At 45.6% G+C, this 24,855-nt stretch overlaps 1 protein-coding gene across 7 annotated transcripts in view; it reads left to right on the top strand.

The window, feature by feature from the left end:
• The window catches only part of LOC139247115 (zinc finger protein 432-like), a 92,235-nt gene that overhangs the window by 46,933 nt on the left and 20,447 nt on the right, over positions 1–24,855 (top strand). For 3 of the 7 annotated variants that reach the window (XM_070871527.1, XM_070871526.1, XM_070871528.1), the window contains 2 exons: positions 2,934–3,107; positions 7,409–8,945. The exons of 2 other annotated variants lie outside the window; for them this stretch is intronic. In XM_070871527.1, the coding sequence (XP_070727628.1) occupies positions 7,749–8,618 (870 nt within the window). In that variant the 5' untranslated portion in view covers positions 2,934–3,107; positions 7,409–7,748 and the 3' untranslated portion in view covers positions 8,619–8,945. Of the gene's footprint in view, positions 1–2,933; positions 3,108–7,408; positions 8,946–24,855 lie in introns of those variants that run through there. 2 more of the 7 variants (XM_070871530.1, XM_070871529.1) reach the window with 1 other exon arrangement.

Genomic DNA, 24,855 nt, shown 5'->3' with positions numbered 1-24,855 from the left:
ACATCCTAATTATTATTATGAATTGTAATTACAATTTGTAATCTGCCCTTTCACACCACGGCAACTGGCTGTTCACACCCCCCCCCCCACCCCCCTCCAGAATGCACTGCAGCCGCTCCAAGTCATCCTTGACCCTTGCACCAGTGAGGCAACATACCATACCATCCTGGAGTCTCGGTTGCGACCGCAGAAATGCCTATTTATTCCCCTTACAATAGAATCCCCTACAACTATCGCTCTCCCACTCTTTTTCCTGCCCTCCTGCGCAGCAGAGCCACCCCTGGTGCCATGGACTTGGCTGTTACTGTCTTCCCCTGATGAGTCATCTCCTCCAACAGTACCCAAAGTGGCGTATCTGTTTTGGAGGGAGAGGACCCCTGCACTACCTTCCTTCCACTGCTCTGCCTGATGGTCACCCATTCCCTATCTGCCTGTGTAAACTTTATCTACAGTGTGACCAACTCACTAAACGTGCTATTCACGACATCCTCAGCATCGCGGATGCTCCAGAGTGAATCCATGTGCAGCTCCAGTGCTGCAATGCAGTCTGTCAGGAGCTGCAGCTGGATACACTTCCTGCAAACATAGAAGTGTTCCTGATTTCCCACATAGCACAGGAGGAGGAGGAGGAGGAGGAGGAGGAGGAGAGGGAGGGGAACCAATGGCTCCCCTTCAGGGGAGGAGAGGGAGGGGAACTTTCAGAGGAGGAGAGAGAGAGGAACCAATGACACTATATCTGAACCCACCCCAAGTCAGCACCTACAGGGGAGGAGAGGGGAACAAGCGAGTGCGAACTGAACCCAGCCAGAGTCAGCACCTTCAGGGGAGGGGAGGGAGGGGAACCAGTGAGTGTAAAACTGAACGCGGCCACACTCAGCACCTTCATGCGAGGGCAACCAGTGAGCGCAGAACTGAACTCAGCCAGAGTCAGCACCTTCAGGGGAGGAGAGGGAGGGGAACCAGTGAGTGTAGAATTGAACACAACAATAGTCAGCTCCTTCAGGGGAGCAGAGGGAGGGGAACGAATGAGTCTATATCTGAACCCACCCCGAGTGAGCCCCTTCAGGGGAGGAGAGGGGAACAAGCGTGTGCGGAACTGAACCCAGCCAGAGTCAGCTCCTTTTGGACAGGGAGGGGTAACCAGTGAGTGTAGAACTGAACCCAGACAGAGTCAGCACCATCACAGGAGTAGAGGGAGGGGAACCAGTGAGTGTAGAGTTGAACCCAGTCAGAGTCAGCATCTTCAGGGGAGGGGAACCGGTGAGTGCAGAACTGGACCCAGCCCCTTCAGGGTAGGAGAGGGAGGGGAACCAGTGAGTGTAGAACTTAACCCAGCCAGAGTAAGCTCATTTGAGAGGGAGGGGAAGCAGTGAGTGCAGAACTGGACCCAGCCAGAGTCTGCACCATCAGGGGAGGAGAAGGAGGGAAACCAGAGTGTGTAAAATTGAACCCAGCCACAGTCAGCACCTTCAGGTTTACTCCCTGGTTCCACTCATAGAAACATCAAAAATAGGTGCAGGATTAGGCCATTCGGCCCTTCGAGCCTGCACCACCATTCAATAAGATCATGGCTGATCATTGCCTCAGTACCCCTTTCCTGCTTTCTCTCCATACCCCTTGATCCCCTTAGACGTAAGGGCCATATCTAACTCCCTCTTGAATATATCCAATGAACTGGCATGAACAATTCTCTGCGGCAGAGAATTCCACAGGTTCACAACTCTGAGTGAAGAGGTTTCTCCTCATCTCGGTCCTAAATGGCCTACCCCTTATCCTAAGACTGTGTCCCCTGATTCTGGACTTCCCCAACATCGGGAATATTCTACACGCATCTAACCTGTCCCATCCTGTCAGAATCTTACATGTTTCTATGAGATCCCCTCTCATCCTTCTAAACTCCAATGTATAAAGGCCCAGTTGATCCAGTCTCTCCTCATATGTCAGTCCTGCCATCCCGGGAATCAGTCTGGTGAACCTTCCCTGCACTCCCTCAATAGCAAGAACATCCTTCCTCAGATTAGGAGACCAAAACTGAACACAATATTCCAGATGAGGCCTCACCAAGGCCCTGTACAACTGCAGTAAGACCTCCCTGCTCCTATACTCAAATCCCCTAGCTATGAAGGCCAACATACCATTTGCCGCCTTCACCGCCTGCTGTACCGTCATGACAACTTTCAAAAACTGATGAACCATGACACCCAGGTCTCGTTGCACCTCCCCTTTTCCTAATCTGCCGCCATTCTGATAATATTCTGTCTTCACGTTTTTGCCACCAAAGTGGATAACCTCACATTTATCCACATTATACTCCCATCTGGAAATCCCCTCATCACGGGAATGGAGACAAGTCCAGACCTAAAGTGTGCGCAGTACTCCAGGTGTGGTCTTACCAACGCCCTGTACAGTTGTAGCAGGACTTCCCTACTTTTATACTCCATCCCTCTTGCAATAAAGGCCAGCATTCCATTTGCCTTCCTGATTACTTGCTGTACCTGCATGCTAACTGTTTGAGTTTCATGTACAAGAACCCCCAGATCCCTCTGCACTACGGCATTTTGTAATAGTCTCCATTTAAATAATAATTTGCTTTTTTATTTTTCCTACCAAAGGGGATAACCTGACATTTTACAACACTATAGTCCATCTGCCAGATTTTTGCCCGTTCATTGAGCCTATCTATATCCCTTTGTAGATTCTTTGCGTCCTCCTCACAACTTGCTTTCCCACCTATCTTTGTATCATCTGCAAATTTGGCTACGTTACACTCGGTCCCTTCATCCAAGTCATTAACATAAATTGTAAATTGTTGAAGCCCCAGAACTGATCCCTGCGACACCCCACTAGTTACAGTTTGCCAACCGAAAAATGACCCATTTTTCCTGAATCTGTTTTGTGTTAGTTAACCAATCCTCTATCCATTTTGACTGCAGGGGTTGGATTCTACTATTATTGCTGGTGTTACTCGCATCCTGACTGAATCGTGTTTGTTCTGTCAGTTGGAGTTTGTTCTGCTGAAGTTGATAACCCCGAAAACTGGGCTGGAGTTGAATATTTTGATATTTCAAACAACACAGTGTGTCGATAATTGACGTTTCCAAGATAAGGTGAGACTAATTGATGTCCTGTTACCGACTGCACCATTTTGCGCATTTTCTCCTTTCTAATTTGAATATTTCAGTTCTCATACCTTCAATTACTCTTATGGACAAATCCCAGTCCCCCATAAATTTGAGAGTATTTCTCCTTACATAAGAACATAAGAAATAGGAGCAGGAGTAGGCTATTCCTCGAGCCTGCTCCACCATTTAACATGATCATGGCTGATCCAATCATTGACTCAAGTCCACTTCCCTGCCCGCTACCCATAATCCCTTATTCCCTTATCAGTTAAGAAACTGTCTATCTCTGTCTTAAATTTATTCAATGACCCAGCTTCCACAGCTCTCAGACGGTTATAAATCTGTGGAATTCACTGCTTCAGAGAGAAGAAATTCCTCCATCTCAATTTTAAATTGGCAGCCCCTTATTCTAAGATCATACCCCCTAATTCTAGTCTCCTCTATCAGTGGAAACATCCTCTCTGCATCCACCTTGACAAGCCCCCTCATAAACTTATACGTTTCGGTAAGATCACCTCTCATTCTTCTGAATTCCAATGAGTAGAGGCCCAACCTACTCAACCTTTCCTCTAAAGTCAACCCCCTCATCTCTGGAATCAACATTGTGAGCCTTCTCTGAATTGCCTTCACAGCAAGTATATCCTTTCTTAAATATGGAAACCAAAATTGTATGCAACATTCCAGGTGTGGCCTCACCAATACCCTGTATAACTGTAGCAAGACTTCCCTGCTTTTATACTCCATCCCCTTTGCAATAAAGGCCAAGATTCCATTGGCCTTCCTGATCACTTGCTGTACCTGCATACTAACCTTTTGTGTTTCATGCACCAGGTCCCGCTGTACTGCAGCACTATGCAATTTATCTCCATTTAAATAATAACTTGCTCTTTTATTTTTTTCTGCCAAAGTGCATAACCTCACACTTTCCAACATTATACTCCATCTGCCAAACTTTTGCCCACTCACTTAGCCTGTCTGTGTCCTTTTACAGGTTTTTTGTGTCCACACTGTTTTACCTCCCATCTTTGTAACATCAGCAAACTTGGCTACGTTACCCTCGGTCTCTTCTTCAATATAGGTTGTAGATAATTGGGATCCCAGCACTGTTCCCTGCAGCACCCCACTCGATACTGATTGCCAACCCAAGAATGAACCATTTGTCCCGACTCTGTTTTCTGTTAGTTAGCCAATCCTCTATCCATGCTAATATATTACCCCCAACCCCATGAGCTTTTATCTTGTGGTAACCTTTTATGTGGCACCTTATCGAATGCCTTCTGGAAATTCAAACACATCACATCCACTGGTTCCCTCTTATCCACCCTGTTCATTACAACCTCAAAGAACTCCAGAAAATGTGTTAAACATAGTATATTCTTCAATGCAAGGAGTCTAGGGAATAAGGCAGATGAGCTGAGGGCACAGATATACACGTGGGAGTATGATATTGTAGCTATTACTGAGACATGGCTAAAAGAAGGGCAGGAATGGCAGCTCAACATTCCTGGTTACAGGGTTTTCAGATGAGATAGAGATGGGGTAAAAAAGGAGGGTGCATTGCAGTATTGATTAAAGAAACAATTAAAGCTGTGAGGAGGGATGATGTGTCAGAAGGATCATCAAATGAGGCTACATGGGAGAACTGAAGAAGGGACAGTCACACTGCTGGGGATGTACTATAGACCCCCAAACAGTCAGAGGGAGACAGAAGAGCACATATGTCGGCACATTTCTGACAGGTGCAAAAACAATAGGGCAGTAATAGTCGTAGATTTCAACTACCCTAATATTAACTGGGATAGAATTAGTGTGAATGGTATAGAGGGAGCAGAATTTTTAAAACGTATTCAGGAGAACTTTTTTAGCCAGTACGTAGCAATCCCAGCAAGAGAGGGGGCAGTTCTGGACTTAGTTTTAGGAATGAAGCTTAGGCAGGTGGAAGGGGTATCAATGGGAGAGCATCTTTGGTGCTGGTGATCATAATTCAGTCAGATTTACGGTAGCCATGGAAAAGGACAAAGATGGACCAGGAATAAAAGTTTTCAACTGGGGAAAAGCTAATTTTACTCAGCTGAGATGTGATTTAGCCAAAGTGGACTGGAAACAGCTACTTGAAGGTAACTCAGTGTCCGAGCAGTGGGATGCATTCAAGGGGGAGATAGAGGGTTCAGAGCAAGTACGTTCTCCTAAAGAGAAAGGGTGGGGCTAATAAATCTAGAGGGACGAACATTTACTTTAGCCACTCTTCTTTTTTATATACCTGTAGAAACTCTGTTTTTAGATTTCTTGCTAGTTTACTTTCCTAATCTATCTTCCCTTTATTATTTTTTTAGTCATTGTTTGCTGGTTTTTCAAAGTTTCCCAATCCTCTAGCCTCCCACTAATCTTGGCCATTTTGTATGACATTGTTTTCAATTTGATACCCTCCCTTATTTTCTTAGTTAGCCACGGATAGTTATCCCATTTGTTAAAGTCTTTCCCTCTCATTGGAATATATTTTTGTTGAGAGCTATGAAATATCTCCTTAAATGTCTGCCACTGTTCATCAACCGTGTTACACTTTAAATCTATTTTCCCAGTCCACTTTAGCCAGCTCTGCCTTCATACCTTTGTAGTCTCCTTTATTTAAGCTTAGAACACTGGTTTGAGATCCAACTTTCTAACCCACCAACTGAATTTGATATTCAACCAAGCTATGACCACTCTTTCCCAGTGGATCCTTTACTAGGAGACCATTTATTAATTCTGTAAAAATTATGAGGACAGGTTGCACAGACTAGGCTTGTATTCCATTGAATATAGAAGATTAAAGGGTGATCTAATTGAGGTGTTTAAATGATTAAAGAAGTTGATCGGGTGGATGGAGAGAAACGATTTCCTCTGGAGGAGGAGTCCACAACAAGGGGTCACAACCTTAAAATCAGAGCCAGGCCGTTCAGGATGAGGTTAGGAAGCACTTCCTCACACAAATGCTGATTGGCTGTTTCTCTTGGCTCGAGAGTCCAGAACTAGAGGTCAGAGTCTCAGGATAAGGGGTCGGCCATTTAGGACTGAGATGTGGAGAAATTTCTGTAGTCCGAGGGTTGTGAATCTTTGGAATTCCCTACCCCAGAGTACTGTGGATGCTGAGTCGTTGAGTATATTCAGGGCTGAGAGAGAGAGCTGTTTGGACAGTAAAGGAATCATGGGATACGGGGATAGTGCGGGAAAGTGGAGCTGAAGAACAAGATCAGCCTTGATCTTATTGAATGGCGCAGCAGGCTTGAGGGGCTGTTTAACCCACTCCTGCTCATATTTCTTATGTTCTTAAAGCCGAGTGGAAATCTGGAACTCTGTTCCCCATAAAACTGAGGCTGGCCGGGACAATTGAAAATTCTAAAACTGAGATAGATAGATTTCCTTAGGCAAGGGTATTAATGGCGATGGAACCAAGGCAGGTAGACAGAGTTAAAATACTGATCAGCCACAATCTCATTGAATGGTGGGACAGGCTCAAGGGGCTGAATGGCCTATTCCTGTTCCTATGTTCTTACTTACAGTGATGACTTTTGCGAACAGCTTTCACAGGGGATTAGAAGGTGAGGATATGCAGACAGGATTAAACCTGGGTCCTCCTGTTCCTATGACTCAGTCACACTGGGCATTACCTGTACCCACTGAGCCATTAGGAGGACGGTCCTGTGACCCTGCTGGAAAATGCACGTGTGAGGCCTCAGGTGAGGACAATGGAATAGCTTGTCGACACTCACTGTCGAGGTTCACACAGGGAGATTGGGCACATGGGTCACATATTGGAGAGAAATTGGTGAGTGTAGAACTGAACCCAGCCAGAGTCAGCACCTTCAGGGAGGCGAGGGAGAGGCACCAGTGAGTATAGAACTGAACACAGCCAGAGTCAGCACCTTCAGGGGAGGAGAGGGCGGGGAACCAGTGAGTATAGAACTGAACACAGCCAGAGTCAGCACCTTCAAGGGAGAAGAGGGAGGGGAACCAATGAGTGTAGAACTGAACACAGCCAGAGTCAGCAGCTGCAGGTGAGGAGAAGTAAGTGTACCAGTGAGTGAGTGTAGAACTGAAACCAGCCAGAATTGGTGGTGAAAACTGGGAGTGGAGGAGAAACAGTATAGAAATGTGCGATGGTTTGGATTTCAGCACAGCAGGAGGGACAATGTGTGGGAGCTTTGGAAGAACAAGAGAGGAAAGAATGTTCCATGGAAACTAGATGTGTCTATTCTGAATTTCTGCCTTGTACTGACAGTGATGAGTTTTATTATCTCCTTTTACAGCGTATTATAAGGGGAGATTTTCAGACAGGAAACACAAACCAAACATCACATCACATCAAGATCTGACACAGTCACTCCATTCATCAGGACCTGAATATCATCGGCCTTTGAAAGTGGAAGGAGAAATATTTGTTTATTCTGTCTGTGGGAAAAGATTTCAAACATCAGTGTGACTGGAAAAGCACCGAGACACACACACCCGAGTGAGTGTTCCAGTGCACTGCCTGTGGAAAGAGCTTTAACCAGTTACACAGTCTGAAAAAACATCGCACCATTCAAAGCGCGAATAAACTGTAAACATGTTGTGTGCGTGGGCGAGGCTTCAGCTGATCGTCCAACCATGGAGAGTCACAAAGATACCCGCACCATGGAGAAACCGTGGAAATGTGCTGAATGTGGGCAGGTATTCAGATCACCATCTGAGCTGGAAATTCATCAACGCAATCACACTGGGGAGAGGCCGTTCACCTGCTCAGAGTGTGGGAAGGGATACACTTGTTCATCCTACCTGCAGTCACACCAACGCACTCACACTGGGGAGAGGCCGTTCACCTGCCTCGTGTGTGGGAAGGGATTCATTCAGTCATCCCACCTTCAAAGTCACAAGCGAGTTCATACTGGGGAGAGGCCATTCACCTGCTCTGAGTGTGGGAAGAGATTCACTCATTCATTCATCCTGCTGACACACCAGCGAGTTCACACTGGGGAGAGGCCATACACCTGTTCTGAGTGTGGGAAGAGATTCACTCGGTCATCCACCCTGCTGAATCACCAGCGAGTTCACACTGTGGAGAGGCCATACACCTGCTCTGAGTGTGGGAAGAGATTCACTCGGTCATCCACCCTACTGAATCACCAGCGAGTTCACACTGGGGAGAGGCCATTCTCCTGCTCTGAGTGTGGGAAGGGATTCACTCGGTCATCCTTCCTGCTGATACACCAGCGAGTTCACACTGGGGAGAGGCCATTCACTTGCTCTGAGTGTGGGAAGGGATTCACTCAGTCATCCACCCTGCTGATACACATGCGAATTCACACTGGGGAGAGGCCGTTCACCTGCTCTGTGTGTGGGAAGGGATTCATTCAGTCATCCACCCTGCTGATACACATGCGAGTTCACACTGGGGAGAGGCCGTTCACCTGCTCTGTGTGTGGGAAGGGATGCAGTACGTCATCCAATCTGCTGAAACACCAGCGCGTTCACAAGTGACTGCAGGGGTTGGAATCTGCTGTTGTTAATCACATCCTGACAGAACCATGTTCATTCTGACAGTTGAGGTTTGTTTCTGCTGATAATAACCTTTTCACTGGGCTAGGCTTTAATATTCTGGATATATTGCTGATTGTGTTCGTGCGGCTGCAGTGTCCATTTAAGAGAAGCTGTGTGTTACCTTTCCCCTTAATTCAGCGACTCTCAACAGAAATTCAGTTTGGAATAAAATTATGAACTTTTATTTAAATTCTAAACTGATCTTTGGTACAAAATCTACAATAGTGTGTGAAAGTTTCCACTGAATAAAATCTCCAATTAGAAAAAGCTTGCTGACAATTCTTACTGACTTGCACATTACACACAGTGGCCCCTCCATTATCCACCAGAAAGAAGGGGAATGGGAATTGGTGGGGAATCAATGTCCCCAAATGTTGCCCCTCCCATCTGGTGTAGCAATCCCCTTGGCACGGGAATGGAGACAAGTCCAGACCAAAACTGTGCAGTACTCCAGGTGTGGTCTTGCCAACGCCCTGTACAGGTGTAGCAGGACTTCCCTACTTTTATACTCCATCCCATTTGCCTTCCTGATTAATTGCTGCAACTGCATGCTAACGTTTTTAGTTTCATGTACAAGAACCCCAAGATCCTTCTGTACGACAGCATTTTGTAATTTTCACATTTAAATAATTTATTTTTTTATTTTTCCCACCAAAGGGGATAACCTGACATTTTACCACATTATAGTCCATCTGCCAGATTTTTGCCAGCTCATTGAGCCTATCTATATCCCTTTGTGGATTATTTGTGTCCTCCTTTCAACTTGCTTTCTCACTCATCTTTGTATCATCAACAAATTTGGCTACGTTACACTCAGTCCCTTCATCCAAGTAATTAATATAAATTGTAAATATTTGAGGCCCCAACACTGATACCTGCGGCACCCCACTAGTTACTGATTGCCAACCAGAGAATGACCCATTTATCTCGACTCTCTGTTCTCTGTTAGTTAGCCAATCCTCTATCCATGCTGATATATTACCCCCAACCCCATGAACTTTTACCTTGTGCAGTAACTTTTTATGTGGCAACTTGTCAAATGCCTTCTGGAAGTCAAAATGCACCTGATCCACTGGTTCCCCTTTATCCACCCTGTTCATTACATCCTCAAAGAATTCCATCAAATTTGTCAAACATGACTTCCCCTTCATAAATCAATGCTGACTCTGCTTGACCGAATTTTGCTTTTCCAAATGTCCTGCTATTGCTTCTTTAATAATGGACTCCAACACTTTCCCAACCACAGATGTTAGGCTAACTAGTTTCCCGCTTTTTGTCTGCCTCCTTTTTTAAATAGGGGCATTACATTTGCAGTTTTCCAATCTGCTGGGACCTACCCAGAATCCAGGGAATTTTGATAAATTACAACCAGTGCATCCACTATCCCTGCCGGTACTTCTCTTAAGACACGAGGATGCAAGCCACTTCGTTGCTCTTGCCTCATAACCCTGCAAATCTTTCCAACTCAAATATTTATCTCTTTTGAAAGTAACGTGAATCTGCTTCCATCACCCTTACAGGCAGTGCGTTACAGGCCATAACATCTGGCTGCTTAATTTTTCCCCTTCGTGTAACATCTGGTTCAGTTGCCAATCACCTTAAATGGGTGTCCTCTGGTTACCGAGCCTTCTGACACTGAAAATTGTTTCTCCTTATTAAGAGAGTTGGTGGGCTGGAGGAGGTTACAGAGATAGTGAGGGGCGAGGCCTTGGTGGGATTTGGACAAGAGGAGTATTTTAAAGGTTGAAGCCACCAGCTGTCTCTCCCAGTGCAGAATGTGACTCACTGCTAACAGGAAAGATTTTTGTTTAACGACTAAAGATGCATAATGAGGGTAAATCAATCTCTGTACCTTTAACTAACAGCAACATGGACCCCCGACACTGTAAATTGTTTCTCATTATAGAAGCATAGAAATTTACAGCACGAAAGGAGGCCATTTAGGCCCATCGTGTCTGCGCAGGCCGACAGAGAGCTATCCAGCCTAATCCCACTTTCCAGCTCTTAGTCCGTAGCCATGTAGGTTACAGTACTTCAAGCACACATCCAAGTATTTTTTAAATGTGGTGAAGGTTTCTGCCTCTACCAACCTTTCAGGCAGTGAGTACCAGACCACACACCACCCTCTAGGTGACAAAATTTCCCCTCAAAACCCCTCTAATCCTCCTACCAATTACTTTAAATCTATGCCCCCTGATTGTTGACCCCTCTGCAAATGGAAATAGGTCCTTCCTATGCACTCTATCTAGGCCCTTCTCAATTTTATACACCTCAATAGGGTCTCCCCTCAGCCTCCTCTGTTCCTAAGAAAACAAACCCAACCTATTAAGAGCGTTGCTGGGCTGGAGGAGGTTACAGAGATAGGCAGGCGTGAGACTTTGGAGGGATTTCAACAAGTGGAGGAGTATTTTAAAGGCTGAAGCCGCCAGCTATTCCTCCAGCACAGAATGTGACTCACGACCAATAGGAAGGATGTTACTTTAACTACGACGACTGCATAATGAGGGGAAATCAATCTCTGTCCCTTTAAGTAACAGTGACATGGTAAGAGGGAAATGAATGATCTTTTCAACATCTATTCCACTTGGCACTGAAGTGTCTGGAACTCATACTAGGAACTTTTGGGAAACAAGATATTGACAAATGTTAAACTGTTATGTTGAGAAAACAAACCTCGATTTAACTGTTAAAAGATAAATTCTTTAAGAGGGCTTCACGCTGACTCACCTGACAGCCCGACTCAGGCTCCAACCCTGAAGCACCTCGATTGGCTGCAGAACACGCTGCTGCCTTGGCCCACCTGTCATGGCCTACTCCTGCACCTATTTTCTATGTTTCTATAGCAGGAATGGGGTACTGAAGTTGCATGTTCAGCCATGAACTCGTTGAGTGGCGGTGCAGGCTCGAAGGGCTGAATGGCCTACTCCTGCAACTATTTTCTATGTCATGTATGCAACCCCAGGCAACCTGTATAATGCTGCCACCAAAGGGCTTACCTGTTGGAGTCCCAAGGGATCCCAGCATCCCTTGGGAGCACTGTATATAAGCAGGCCTCCCACGCTGTACCAGCATTCTGGATGGAGTCTGCATAAAGGAGCTAAGGTCACACTTACTCATTGTCTACAGTACTCAGTTGCATTACTTTATTATGAGCATAACAATTGGCGATGAGATAACGAACAACCACGCTTAAATGAAGAGAACTGTTGGTATCCTGGAGAAATTCTCAGAAGGGGATGATTGGGAGGCCTTCGTAGAGCGAATGGACCAATGCTTTGTAGTCAACGAGCTGGAAGGGGATAAGAACACTGCCAAACGAAGGGCGATCCTCCTCACCGTCTGCGGGGCAACAACCTATGTGGCCTCATGAAGAATCTTCTCGCTCCGATGGAACCAACAACCAAATCCTATGAAGAACTGTGTACGCTGGTCCGAAAGCACCTAAATCTGAAGGATAGCGTTCTGATGGCAAGGTATCGATTCTACACGTGTCAGCAGTCTGAAAGCCAGGAAGTGACGAGCTACGTCGCCAAACTAAGGCGCCTTGCAGGACATTGCAAATTCGATGGATTCCTTGAGCAAATGCTAAGAGACTTTTTTGTGCTTGACATTGGCCATGAGGTTATCCTTCGCAAACTGTTGACTGTTGAAACACCAAATCTGAACAAAGCCACTCACTCACCTACTCACTCACTCACTCACTCATCCACCCACTCATTCACTCCCACTCAATTACTCACTCACTTACTCACTCACTCACTCACCCACCCACTCACTCCACACACTCACCCACCCACTCACTCAGCGACTCACTCACTCATCAAATCACCCACTCACTCACTCTCCCACTCATCACTCACTCACTCCGATATTGGGGAAGTCCAGAACCAGGGGACACAGTCTAAGGATAAGGGGCAGGCCATTTAGGACTGAGATGAGGAGAAACTTCTTCACTCAGAGAGTTGTTAACCTGTGGAATTCCCTACCACGGAGAGTTGTTGATGCCTGTGCATTGGATATATTCAAGAGGGAGTTAGATATGGCCCTTGCAGCTAAAGGGATCAAGGGGTATGGAGAGAAAGCAGGAAAGGGGTACTGAGGGAATGATCAGCCATGATCTTATTGAATGGTGGTGCAGGCTCTAAGGGCCGAATGGCCTACTCCTGCACCTATTTTCCATGTTTCTATGATAGCCCAGGCATTTATGTCCACCAGCGATAACACCAAACATATTTCACAGCATAAAGAGGTTTCGGCAAGTACGGTACACAAAGTAACATTGTTTTCAGGCAGAAATGCATATGACAGAACGTAAACGCCGGCAGCTGCACGACCTCAGGTGACCCAGAGTCCACCATCAACCATTAATTCGAGGCAGTTAACACCTTGTTGGTGCTGTGGAGGTGATCATCGAGCCCATCAATGCCGCTTCAAACACTATGTGTGCAAAGGCTGTGGAACAATGGGACACCTCCAGCGAATGTGCAGATGAGCTGTAAATCCTATAAACCACCACATTGCAGAGGAGAATAGATTCATGGCGGATCAGGCTGAACTAGAGACTCGAACCAAGGAGGCAGAAGTGTACAGGGTACACACTTTCACCACCGATCATGCTAAAAGTTTAATTGGATCGAATTCCAGTATCCATGGAACTGGACAAGGGTGCGAGGCAGTCTATCATGAGCAAAAAGGCCTTCAACAAGCTGTGGTGCAACAAGGCACACAGGCCCAAGATTAGCTCCATTCATACCAAGGTAAAAACTTACACTAAAGAGCTCATCCCTGTAATTGACAGTGCAGCAGTAAAAGTCTCCTATGATGGAGCAGTGCACGAACTCCCAGTATGGATTGTACCAAGAGATAGCTTCACACTGGTCGGCAGAAGCTGGCTGGGAAAAATCTGTTGGAATTGGGACAGTATCCGAGCATTCTCGTCCATCGACAACACCTCGTGCCCAGGTTCTGAGCAAGTTCCCATCATTGCTTCAGCCAGGCATCAGCAGTTCCTTGGGGTCACAGGTACAGATCCACTTGGTTCCTGGTACACACAAGGCATAGGCAGTACCATATATGATGCGAGAGAAAGTGGAAATTGAGCTGGACAGGCTGCATTGAACTCCATCATCGCGCCGATGGAGTTCAATGAGTGGGCCAGTCCTATTGTTCCAGTTCTCAAAGGTGACAGCACGGTCAGAATTTGTGGGTACTATAAAGTAATGATTAATTGTTTTTCGCGACAGGACCAGTACCCACTACCTAAGGCAGACGACCTATTTGCGACTCTGGCTGGAGGAAAGACATTCACCAAGTTGAACCTGGCTTACATGACGCAGGAGCTGGTGGAATCTTCAAAAGGCCTCACCTGCATCAACACGCACAAAGGTCTGTTCATCTACAATAGGTGCCCGCTTGGGATTCAATCGGCCGCGGCAATTTTCCAAAGGAACATGGAGAGTCTGCCACAGTCGGTTCTGCACACCGTTGTTTTCCAGGACGACATACTGGTCACAGGTCGGGACACCATCGAACACTTGCAGAACCTGGAAGAGGTTCTAAGTCGGCTAGATCGCGAGGGACTCAGGTTGAAATGCGCAAAGTGTGTTTTCCTGGCACCAGAGGTCGAGTTCTTAGGGAGAAGAATCGCGGCAGACGGCATCAGACCAACCGACACCAAGACAGAAACCATCAAGAATGCGCCAAGACCACAGAACGTGATGGAGCTGAGGTCGTTCCGGGGACTCCTCAACTATTTTGGTAATTTCCTACCCGGTTTAAGCACCTTGCTAGAACCTCTACATGTGCTACGCAAGGGAGACAACTGGATATGGGGGAAATCACAAGAGGCTGCTTTTGAGAAAGCCAGAAATCTGTTATGTTCCAACAAACTGCTTGTCTTGTATAACCCATGTAAACGTTTAGTGCTAGCTTGCGATGTGTCTTCATACGGGATCGGATGTGTGTTATAACAAGCTAACAAATCGGGAACATTGCCACCAGTCGCCTATGTGTCCAGGAGCTTATCCAAGGCCAAAAGGGCCGACAGCATGATTGAAAAAGAAGCTCTGGCATGCGTTTACGGGTGAAAAAAATGCACCAGTATCTCATGTTTGGTCTCATGTTTGAGCTGGAAACTGACCATAAGCCGCTCATATCGTTATTCTCAGAGAGCAAAGGGATTAATACCAATGCCTCTGCCCGCATCCAAACATGGGCGCTCATGCTGGCTGCATACAACTATGTAATCCACCACAGACCAGGCAGAGAAATGCACTGATGCTCTCAGTCGGCTACCATTGCCCACCACCGGGGTGGAAATGGCACAGCCTGCAGACTTGCTCTTGGTGATGGATGCATTTGCAAACGAAAAGGCATGTGTTATGGCCCGCCAGATGAGGACCTAAACCAGCCAGGATCCTTTACTATCCCTTGTAAAAAAAACTGTGTCCTCCTTGGGAGCTGGTTCAGCTTCCCAGCGGAAATGCATGAAAAGATCAAGCAGTTCCAGCGGTGCAAAGACGAAATGTCCATACAGGTGCACTTTCTTTTGTGGGATAATCTCGTGGTTTTGCCCAAGAATCATAGAAACATAGCAATTAGATATAGGAGCAGGCCAAATGGCCCTTCGAGCCTGCACACCATTCAATTAGATCATGGCTAATCATTCAACCTCAGTACCCCTTTCCACTTTCTCTCCATACCCCTTGATCCCTTTGGCCGTAAGGACCATATCTAACTCCTTTTTGAATATATCTAACGAACTGGGCTCAACAACTTTCTGCGGGAGAGAATTCCACAAGTTCACAATTCTCTGAGTGAAGACGTTTCTCCTCATCTCGGTCCTAAATGGCTTACCCCTTATTCTTAGACTGTGACCCCTGGTTCTGGAACTCCCCAGCAACAGGAAAATTCTTCCTGCCTCGAACTTGTCCAGTCCCATCAGAATTTTATATGTTTCCATGAGACCCCCTCTCATTCTTCTAAACTCCAGTGGATACAAGCCCAGATGATCCAGTCCCTCCTCATATGTCAGTCCTGCCATCCCGGGAATCAGTCTGGTGAACCTTCGCTGCACTCCGTCAATAGCAAGAACGTCCTTCCTCAGATTTGGAGACCAAAACTAACACAATATTCCAGGTGTGGCCTCAGCAAGGCCCTGTACAACTGCAGTAAGACCTCCCTGCTCCTATACTCAAATTCTCTAGCTATGAAGGCCAACATACCATTTGCCGCCTTCACTGCCTGCTGTACCTGCATGCCAAACTTCAATGACTGATGTACCATGACACCCATTTCTCATTGCACCTCCCCTTTTCCTAATCTGTCACCATTCAGATAATATTCCGCCTTCCTGTTTTTGCCACCAAAGTGGATAACCTCACATTTATCCACATTATACTGCATCTCCCATGCATTTGCCCACTCACCTAACCTATCCAAATCATCCTGCAGTCTCTTAGCATCCTCCTCATAGCTCACACCACCACCCAGCTTAGTGTCATCTGCAAACTTGGCGATATTATACTCAATTCCCTCATCTAAATCATTGATGTATATTGTAAATAGCTGGGGTTCCAGCACTGAGCCCTACGGCACTCCACGAGTCACTGCCTGCCATTCTGAAAAGGACCCGTTTATTCCGACTCTCTGCTTCCTGTCTGCCAATGAGTTCTCTATCCTCGTCAATACATTAAACCCAATACCATGTGCTTTAATTTTGCACACTAATCTCTTGTGTGGGACCTTGGCAAAAGCCTTTTGAAAGTCCAAATACACCACATCCACTGTGTCCACTCTACTAGTTACATCCTCAAAAAATTCTAGAAGATTTGTCAAGCATGATTTCCCTTTCATAAATCCATGCTGACTTGGACCGATCCTGTCACTGCTTTCCAAATGCGCTGCTATTTCATCTTTAATAATTGATTCCAACATTTTCCCCATCACCGATGTCAGGCTAACCTGTCTATAATTCCCTGTTTTCTCTCTCCCTCCTTTTTTAAAAAGTGGTGTTACTTAGCTACCCTCCAGTCCATAGGAACTGATCCAGAGACAATAGAATGTTGGGAAATGATCACCACTATTTCTCGGGCCTTAAGTACTCTGGGATGCAGCCTATCAGCCCCTTGAGATTTATTGGCCTTCAATCCCATCAATTTCCCGAACACAATTTCCTGATTTCCTTCAGTTCCTCCTTTTTGCTAGACCCTCGAATCCCTAGTATTTCCGGAAGGTTATTTGTGTCTTCCTTAGTGAAGGCAGAACCAAAGTATTTGTTCAATTGGTCTGCCATTTCTTTGTTTCCCTTATAAATTCACCAGATTCTGTCTGCAAAGGACCTACGTTGGTCTTCACTAATCTTTTTCTCTTCACATATCTATAAAAGCTTTTGTAGTCAGTTTAAATGTTCTCTGCAAGCTTCCTCTCATACTTTATTTTCCCCTTCTAATTAGACCCTTTGACCTCCTCTGCTGCATTCTAAATTTCTCCCAGTCCTCAGATTTGCTGCTTTTTCTGGCCAATTTATATGCCTCTTCCTTGGATTTAACACTATCCCTAATTTCCCTTGTTAGCCACGGTTGAGCTACCTTCCCCTTTTTATTTTTACTCCAGACAGAGATGTACAATTGTTGAAATTCATCCATGTAATCTATAAATGTCTGCCATTGCCTATCCACTGTCAACCCTTTAAGTATTATTTGCCAGTCTATCCTAGCCGATTCATGTCTCATACCATTGAAGTTACCTTTCCTTAAGTTCGGGACACTAGTCTCTGAATTAACCCTGTCACTCTCCATCTTAATAAAGAATTCTACCATATTATGGTCACTCTTCCCCAGGGGGCCTCGCACAACAAGATTGCTAATTAATCCTCTCTCATTACACAACACCCAGTCTAGTATGGCCAGCTCTCTAGTTGGTTCCTCGACATATTGAACTAGAAAGCCATCCCTCATACACTCCAGGAAATCCTGCTCCACCGCATTGCTACCACCTTGGTTAACCCAATCTAGATGTAGATTAAAGTCGCCCATGATAACTGCTATATTGCTAATTTCTTGCTTGATGCCATTCCGAACCTCACTACTATTGTTTGGTGGTCTGTCCACAACTCCCACTAGCGTTTTCTGCCCTTTGATATTCTGCAGCTCTACCAATACAGATTCCACATCTTCCAAGCTAATGTCCTTTCTTACTGTTGCGTTAATTTCCTCTTTAACCAGCAATGCTACCCCACCTCCTTTTCCTTTCTGTCTATCCTTCCTGAATGTTGAATACCCCTGGATATTGAGTTCCCTGCCTCGGTCACCCTGGAGCCATGTCTCCGTAATCCCAGTTATATCATAATCTTTAATAGCTGCCTGCGCAGTTAATTCATCCACCTTATTACAAATACTCCTCGTATTGAGGCACAGAGCCTTAAGCCTTGTCTTTTTAACACTCTTTGCCCCTTTAGAATTTTGCTGTAATGTGGCCCTTTTTGATTTTTGCCTTGGGTTTCTCTGCCCTCCACTTTTACTATTCTCCTTTCTATCTTTTGCTTCTGCCCCCATTTTATTTCCCTCTGTCTCCGTGCATAGGTTCCCATCCCCCTGTCTGGGAAACGTTCATACGCGACCTACACAGTATCCATCCAGGGATAATAATGATGAAAGCTATAGCCAGATCCCATGTGTGGTGGCCCGGCATCAAGGTAGACAGAGTCATGCATGTGCCAATGCAACAGTTGCTCTCAACTGAGTAATGCACCCAGAGAGGCACCGCTAAGTTTGTGGTCATGGCACTCCAAACCGTGGCCGAGGATCCACGTTGACTTTGCAGGCCCATTCCTGTTTTTGGTTGTTGTGGATGCTTATTCAAAATGGATTGAATGTGTAATAATGTCTGCAAGCATGTCCCCACTGCCACATCGAAAGCCTATGAGCCATGTTTGCCACACATGGCCTGCCCGATGTCCTTGTCAGTGACAATGGGCCATACTTCATCAGTGCTGAATTCAAGGAATTCATGACCCGCAATAGGATCAAGCACTTCACATCTGCCCCGTTCAAGCCCACATTCAATGGTCAGGCAGAATGGGCAGTCCAGACCATCAAGCAAAGCTTGAAATGCGTATTGAAAGGCTGCCTGCAAACCCGCCTCACCCGAGTCCTGCACCAGACCCCACTCGCTCACTGGGGTTCCTCCAGCCGAGCTGCTCATGAAAAGGGCGCGCAAAACAAGGTTCTCTCTTGTCCACCCTGATCTCCATGATCACATCGAGGACAGGTGGCATCAATAAAGCATGTACCATGATCGCGCAAACTTGTCACGTGATATTGAATCAATGACCCTGTATTTGTACTCAGTTATGGACATGGTCCCAAATGGCTTGCTGGCACTGTCATAGCCAAAGAAGAGATCAGGGTGTTTCAGGTCAAACTTGCCAATGGACTAATATTCAAAAAGGCTTTGGACCAAACCAAACTGCGATTCACAAACAGCCACGAGCAACCCGATGAGGACACCACCAACTTCGACCCTCCAACATACACACAAGTGGCAACCGACATGACGGTTGACCACGAAACTGAACTCACCATCCCCAGTAGCCCAGCAAGGCCAGCTGTCCAGCAGCCCAGTGAAGAACCAACCAACTCACCCACACCCGCATTTGTACCGAGACTATCGACAAGGGAGCGAAAAGCCCCAAATCGTCTCACCCTGTAAATAAGAGTACTATTGACTTTGGGCGGGAGTGATGTCATGTATGCAACTCCAGGCAACTTGTATAATACAGGCACCAGAGGGCTTACCTGTTGGATCCCAGCATCCCTTTGGAGCACTGTATATAAGCTGGCCTCCCACACTGTACCAACACTCTGGAGTCTGAATAAAGGAGCTAAGGTCACACTTACTCATTGTCTACAATACTCAGTTGAATTACTTTATTATGAGCATAACACCACCGATCTCTGAGCTCTCTTCCTGTTGGTTCCCAGGGCAATCAATTACCACTCGCCAACATTATGCTGCCAGATTAAGTTGACGGGCGCAGAGGAAGTAATAAATTGAGGCGGTGAATTTGAGTTAAGAAATAAAATTAGAGAAGCATGAATAAATGAATGAGGAGAGGCAATATAAACTAAAGGGTACAATCCTAAATGGGGTGCATGAACAGTGAGAACTGCGGGTTTACGCACACAAATCGCTGAAGGTGGCAGAAAAGGTTGAGAAAGCAGTTAAAAAACTTACAGGATCCTGGGCATCACAGAGGTGAGGCATACAAAAGCAAGGAGGTTATGATGAACCTTTGTAAAACACTGGTTCAGCCTCAACTGGAGCAGTGTGTCCAATTCTGGTCACCGCACATTATGATGTGAAGGCCTTAGAGAGGGTGCAGAAAAGATTTACAAGAATGATTCACGAGATGAGGGACTTCAGTTACATGGATAGACTGGAGAAGCTGGGGTTGTTCTTCCTTGAGCAGAGAAGGTTGAGAGCAGAATTGATAGAGGTGTTCAAAATCATGAGGGATCCAGACAGATTAGATAGGGTTGCAGGGTGGCCAAGACTGAGAATTAAACATACAGGGGTATCTGACAATTCGGAAAGATAGACAAGAAGGGAAAGGACGTGGGGTAGCTCTGTTAATAAAGGATAATATCAGGGCAGTTGTGAGAGACGATATTGGCTCTAATGAACAAAATGTTGAATCATTGTGGGTGGAGATTAGAGATAGTGAGGGGAAAAAGTCACTGGTGGGCGTAGTTTATAGGCCCCCAAATAATAACTTCACGGTGGGGCGGACAATAATCAAGGGAATAATGGAGGCATGTGAAAAAAGAACGGCAGTAATCATGGGGGATTTTAACCTACATATCGATTGGTCAAATCAAATTGCATGGGGTAGCTTTGAGGAGGAATTCATAGAATGCATAAGGGATTGTTTCTTAGAACAGTATGTTACAGAACCTACAAGGGAGCAAGCTATCTTGGATCTGCTCCTGTGTAATGAGACAGGAATAATAAACGATCTCCAAGTAAAAGATCCTCTCGGAATGAGTGATCACAGTATGGTTCAATTTGTAATACAGATTGAGGGTGAGGAAGTAGTGTCTCAAACGAGTGTACATAAGAACATAAGAACATAAGAATTAGGAACAGGAGTAGGCCATCTAGCCCCTCGAGCCTGCTCTGCCATTCAAAAAGATCATGGCTGATCTGGCCGTGGACTCAGCTCCACATACCTGCCCGCCCCCATAACCCTTAATTCTTTTATTGGTTAACAATCTATATGATTTGAATACATTCAATGAGCTAGCCTCAACTGCTTCCTTGGGCAGAGAATCCCACAGATTCACAACCCTCTGGGAGAAGAAATTCCTTCTCAACTTGGTTTTAAATTGGCTCCCCCATATTTTGAGGCTGTGCCCCCTATTTCGAGTCTCCCCGATCAGTGGAAACAACCTCTCTGCCTCTATCTTGTCTATCCCTTTCATTATTTTAAATGTTTCTATAAGATCACCCCTCATCCTTCTGAACTCCAACGAGTAAAGATCCAGTCTACTCAATCTATCATCAAAAGGTAACCCCCTCATCTCCGGAATCAGCCGAGTGAATCGCCTCTGTACCCCCTCCAAGGCTAGTATATCCTTCCTTAAGTAAGGTGACCAAAACTGCACGCAGTACTCCAGGTGCGGCCTCACCAATACTCTGTACAGTTGCAGCAGGACCTCCCTGCTTTTGTACTCCATCCCTCTCGTAATGAAGGCCAACATTCCATTTGCCTTCCTGATTACCTGCTGCACCTGCAAACTAACTTTTTGGAATTCATGCACAAGGACCTGCAATTTCTGCGGTCTGGAGGAGTCCGTGTTCCATGTTTTTATTGAATGCACAAGGTTGCAGCCCCTGTTCCACTATTTGAAGGGGCTGCTCCTGAAATTCTGGCTGCACTTCAGTCCCACTCTCCTGATCTTTGGGCACCCTGTGCGGAGGGGAGCGGGTAGGTCCGAAGGCCTCCTCGTAGGACTGCTCCTGGGCACGGCCAAGGGTGCCATCAGCCGGTCCAGGCAGCGGGCGGTCGAGGGGGTCGTTCAACCTGACTGCCTGCCTCTCTTCCGCTCTTACATCCGGTCCAGGGTGTCCTTGGAGATGGAGCACGCGGTGTCCACCGGTACGCTCGCGGCCTTCCGCGAGAGGTGGGCACCGGAGGGACTGGAGTGCATCATCACGCCCGGCAACCAAATTTTAATTTGATTTTACGTTTTAAAGTTAATTTGTTTTAATTGCCGGTGCTTTTAGTGTCCCCTTCCCTTTTATAGGGGGCACTGGGGAAAAATTGTGATTTTAGTGCCCAAAAAAAAAAAAAAAAAACACAAAAAAAAACCAAAAAAAGGAAAAAAGGGCCTTGTAAATGTCTGGTGTGTCACCCAGGTCGGGTGGCACAGTTTAATGTTTATGTTTTGCAGGTAGACTCTAAAAGAGTTTCATGCACAAGGACCCCCAGGTCCCTCTGCCCCGCAGCATGTTGTAATTTCTCCCCATTCAAATAATATTCCCTTTTACTGTTTTTTTTCCCAAGGTGGATGACCTCACATTTTCTGACATTGTATTCCATCTGCCAAACCTTAGCCCATTCGCTTAACCTATCCAAATCTTTTTGCAGCCTCTCTATGTCCTCTACACAACCCGCTTTCCCACTAATCTTTGTGTCATCTGCAAATTTTGTTACACTACACTCTGTCCCCTCTTCCAGGTCATCTATGTATATTGTAAACAGCTGTGGTCCCAGCACCGATCACTGTGGCACACCACTAACCACCGATTTCCAACCCGAAAAGGACCCATTTATCCCAACTCTCTGCTTTCTCTTAGCCAGCCAATTCTCAATCCATGCTAATACATTTCCTCTGACTCCGCATACCTTTATTTTCAGCAGTAACCTTTTGTGTGGCACCTTATCGAATGCCTTTTGGAAATCTAAATACATCACATCCATCGGTACACTCTATCCACCATGCTCGTTATATCCTCAAAAAATTCCAGTAAGTTAGTTAAACATGATTTCCCCTTCATGAATCCATGTTGCGTCTGCTTGATTGCAATATTCCTATCTAGATGTCCCGCTGTTTCTTCCTTAATGATAGCTTCAAGCATTTTCCCCACTACAGATGTTAAACTAACCAGCCGATAGTTACCTGCCTTTTGTCTGCGCCCTTTTTTAAACAGAGGCGTTGCATTAGCTGCTTTCCAATCTGCTGGTACCTCCCCAGAGTCCAGAGAATTTTGGTAGATTATAACGAATGCATCTGCTATAACTTCTGCCATCTCTTTTAATACCCTGGGATGCATTTCATCAGGACCAGGGGACTTGTCTACCTTGAGTCCCATTAGCCTGTCCAGCACTACCTCCCTAGTGACAGTGATTGTCTTAAGGTCCTCCCTTCCCACATTCCTGTGACCAGCAATTTTTGGCATGGTTTTTGCGTCTTCCACTGTGAACACCGAAAGAAAATAATTGTTTAAGGTCTCAGCTATTTCCACATTTCCCATTATTAAATCCCCCTTCTCATCTTCTAAGGGACCAACATTTACTTTAGTCACTCTCTTCCGTTTTATATATCGGTAAAAGCTTTTACTATCTGTTTTTATGTTTTGCGCAAGTTTACTTTCGGAATCTATCTTTCCTTTCTTTATTGCTTTCTTAGTCATTCTTTGCTGTCGTTTAATATTTTCCCAATCTTCTAGTTTCCCACTAACCTTGGCCACTTTATACGCATTGGTTTTTAATTTGATACTCTCCTTTATTTCCTTGGTTATCCATGGCTGGTTATCCCTTCTCTTACCGCCCTTCTTTTTCACTGGAATATATTTGTGTTGAGCACTATGAAAGAGCTCCTTAAAAATCCTCCACTGTTCCTCAATTGTGCCACTGTTTAGTCTGTGCTTCCAGTCTACTTCAGCCAACTGTGCCCTCATCCCACTGTAGTCCCCTTTGTTTAAGCATAGTACGCTCGTTTGAGATACTACTTCCTCACCCTCAATCTGTATTACAAATTCAACCATACTGTGATCACTCATTCCGAGAGGATCTTTTACTAGGAGATCGTTTATTATTCCTGTCTCATTACACAGGACCAGATCTAAGATAGCTTGCTCCCTTGTAGGTTCTGTTACATACTGTTCTAAGAAACAATCCCGTATGCATTCTATGAATTCCTCCTCAAGGCTACCCCATGCAATTTGATTTGACCAATCGATATGTCGGTTAAAATCCCCCATGATTACTGCCGTTCCTTTTTCACATGCCTCCATTATTCCCTTGATTATTGTCTGCCCCACCGTGAAGTTATTATTTGGGGGCCTATAAACTACGCCCACCAGTGACTTTTTCCCCTTACTCTCTCTAATCTCCACCCACAATGATTCAACATCTTGTTCATTAGAGCCAATATCATCTCTCACAACTGCCCTAATATCATCCTTTATTAACAGAGCTAACCCACCTCCTTTCCCTTCTTGTCTATCCTTCCGAATTGTCAGATACCCCTGTATGTTTAATTCCCAGTCTTGGCCACCCTGCAACCACGTTTCTGTAATGGCCACCAAATCATACCCATTTGTAATGATTTGTGCCGTCAACTTATTTACTTTATTTCAAATGCTGCATGCGTTTTGGTAATGTGTTTAAATACTAGTTTTTAAACCATGATTTTTAGTTTTGACCCCTCCTGCAGCCCCTTTATATTCATACATATTGTCCCTTCTTATCATCTTGTGGTTTGCACTTACCCCAGTGCTACTCTGCTCTGTTGCATACTGCCTTTTGCATTCTTTCTTGGGGTCCTGTTCCTCTGCGCTCTCACCCACTCTAACTAGCTAAGAGCCCTCTCCTGGGTTCCGAATACTCCTCGCATTGAGGCATCGAGCTTTCATGCTTGCCTTTTTATTACACTTTGACCCTTTAGAATTTTGCTGTACATTGGCCCTTTTTGTTTTTTGCCTTGGGTTTCTCTGCCCTCCACTTTTACTCATCTCCTTTCTGTCTTTTGCTTCTGTCTCCATTTTGTTTCCCTCTCTCTCCCTGCTTTGGTTCCCATCCCCCTGCCATATTAGTTTAACTCCTCCCCAACAGCACGAGCAAACATTCCCCCTCGGACATTAGTTCCGGTCCTGCCCAGGTGCAGTCCGT

Source organism: Pristiophorus japonicus, unplaced genomic scaffold (assembly GCF_044704955.1).
Source record: "Pristiophorus japonicus isolate sPriJap1 unplaced genomic scaffold, sPriJap1.hap1 HAP1_SCAFFOLD_258, whole genome shotgun sequence".
NCBI lineage: Eukaryota > Metazoa > Chordata > Chondrichthyes > Pristiophoridae > Pristiophorus > Pristiophorus japonicus.
Note: the sequence above shows the minus strand (reverse complement) of the source record. Positions and strands in the feature narration are given on the sequence as shown.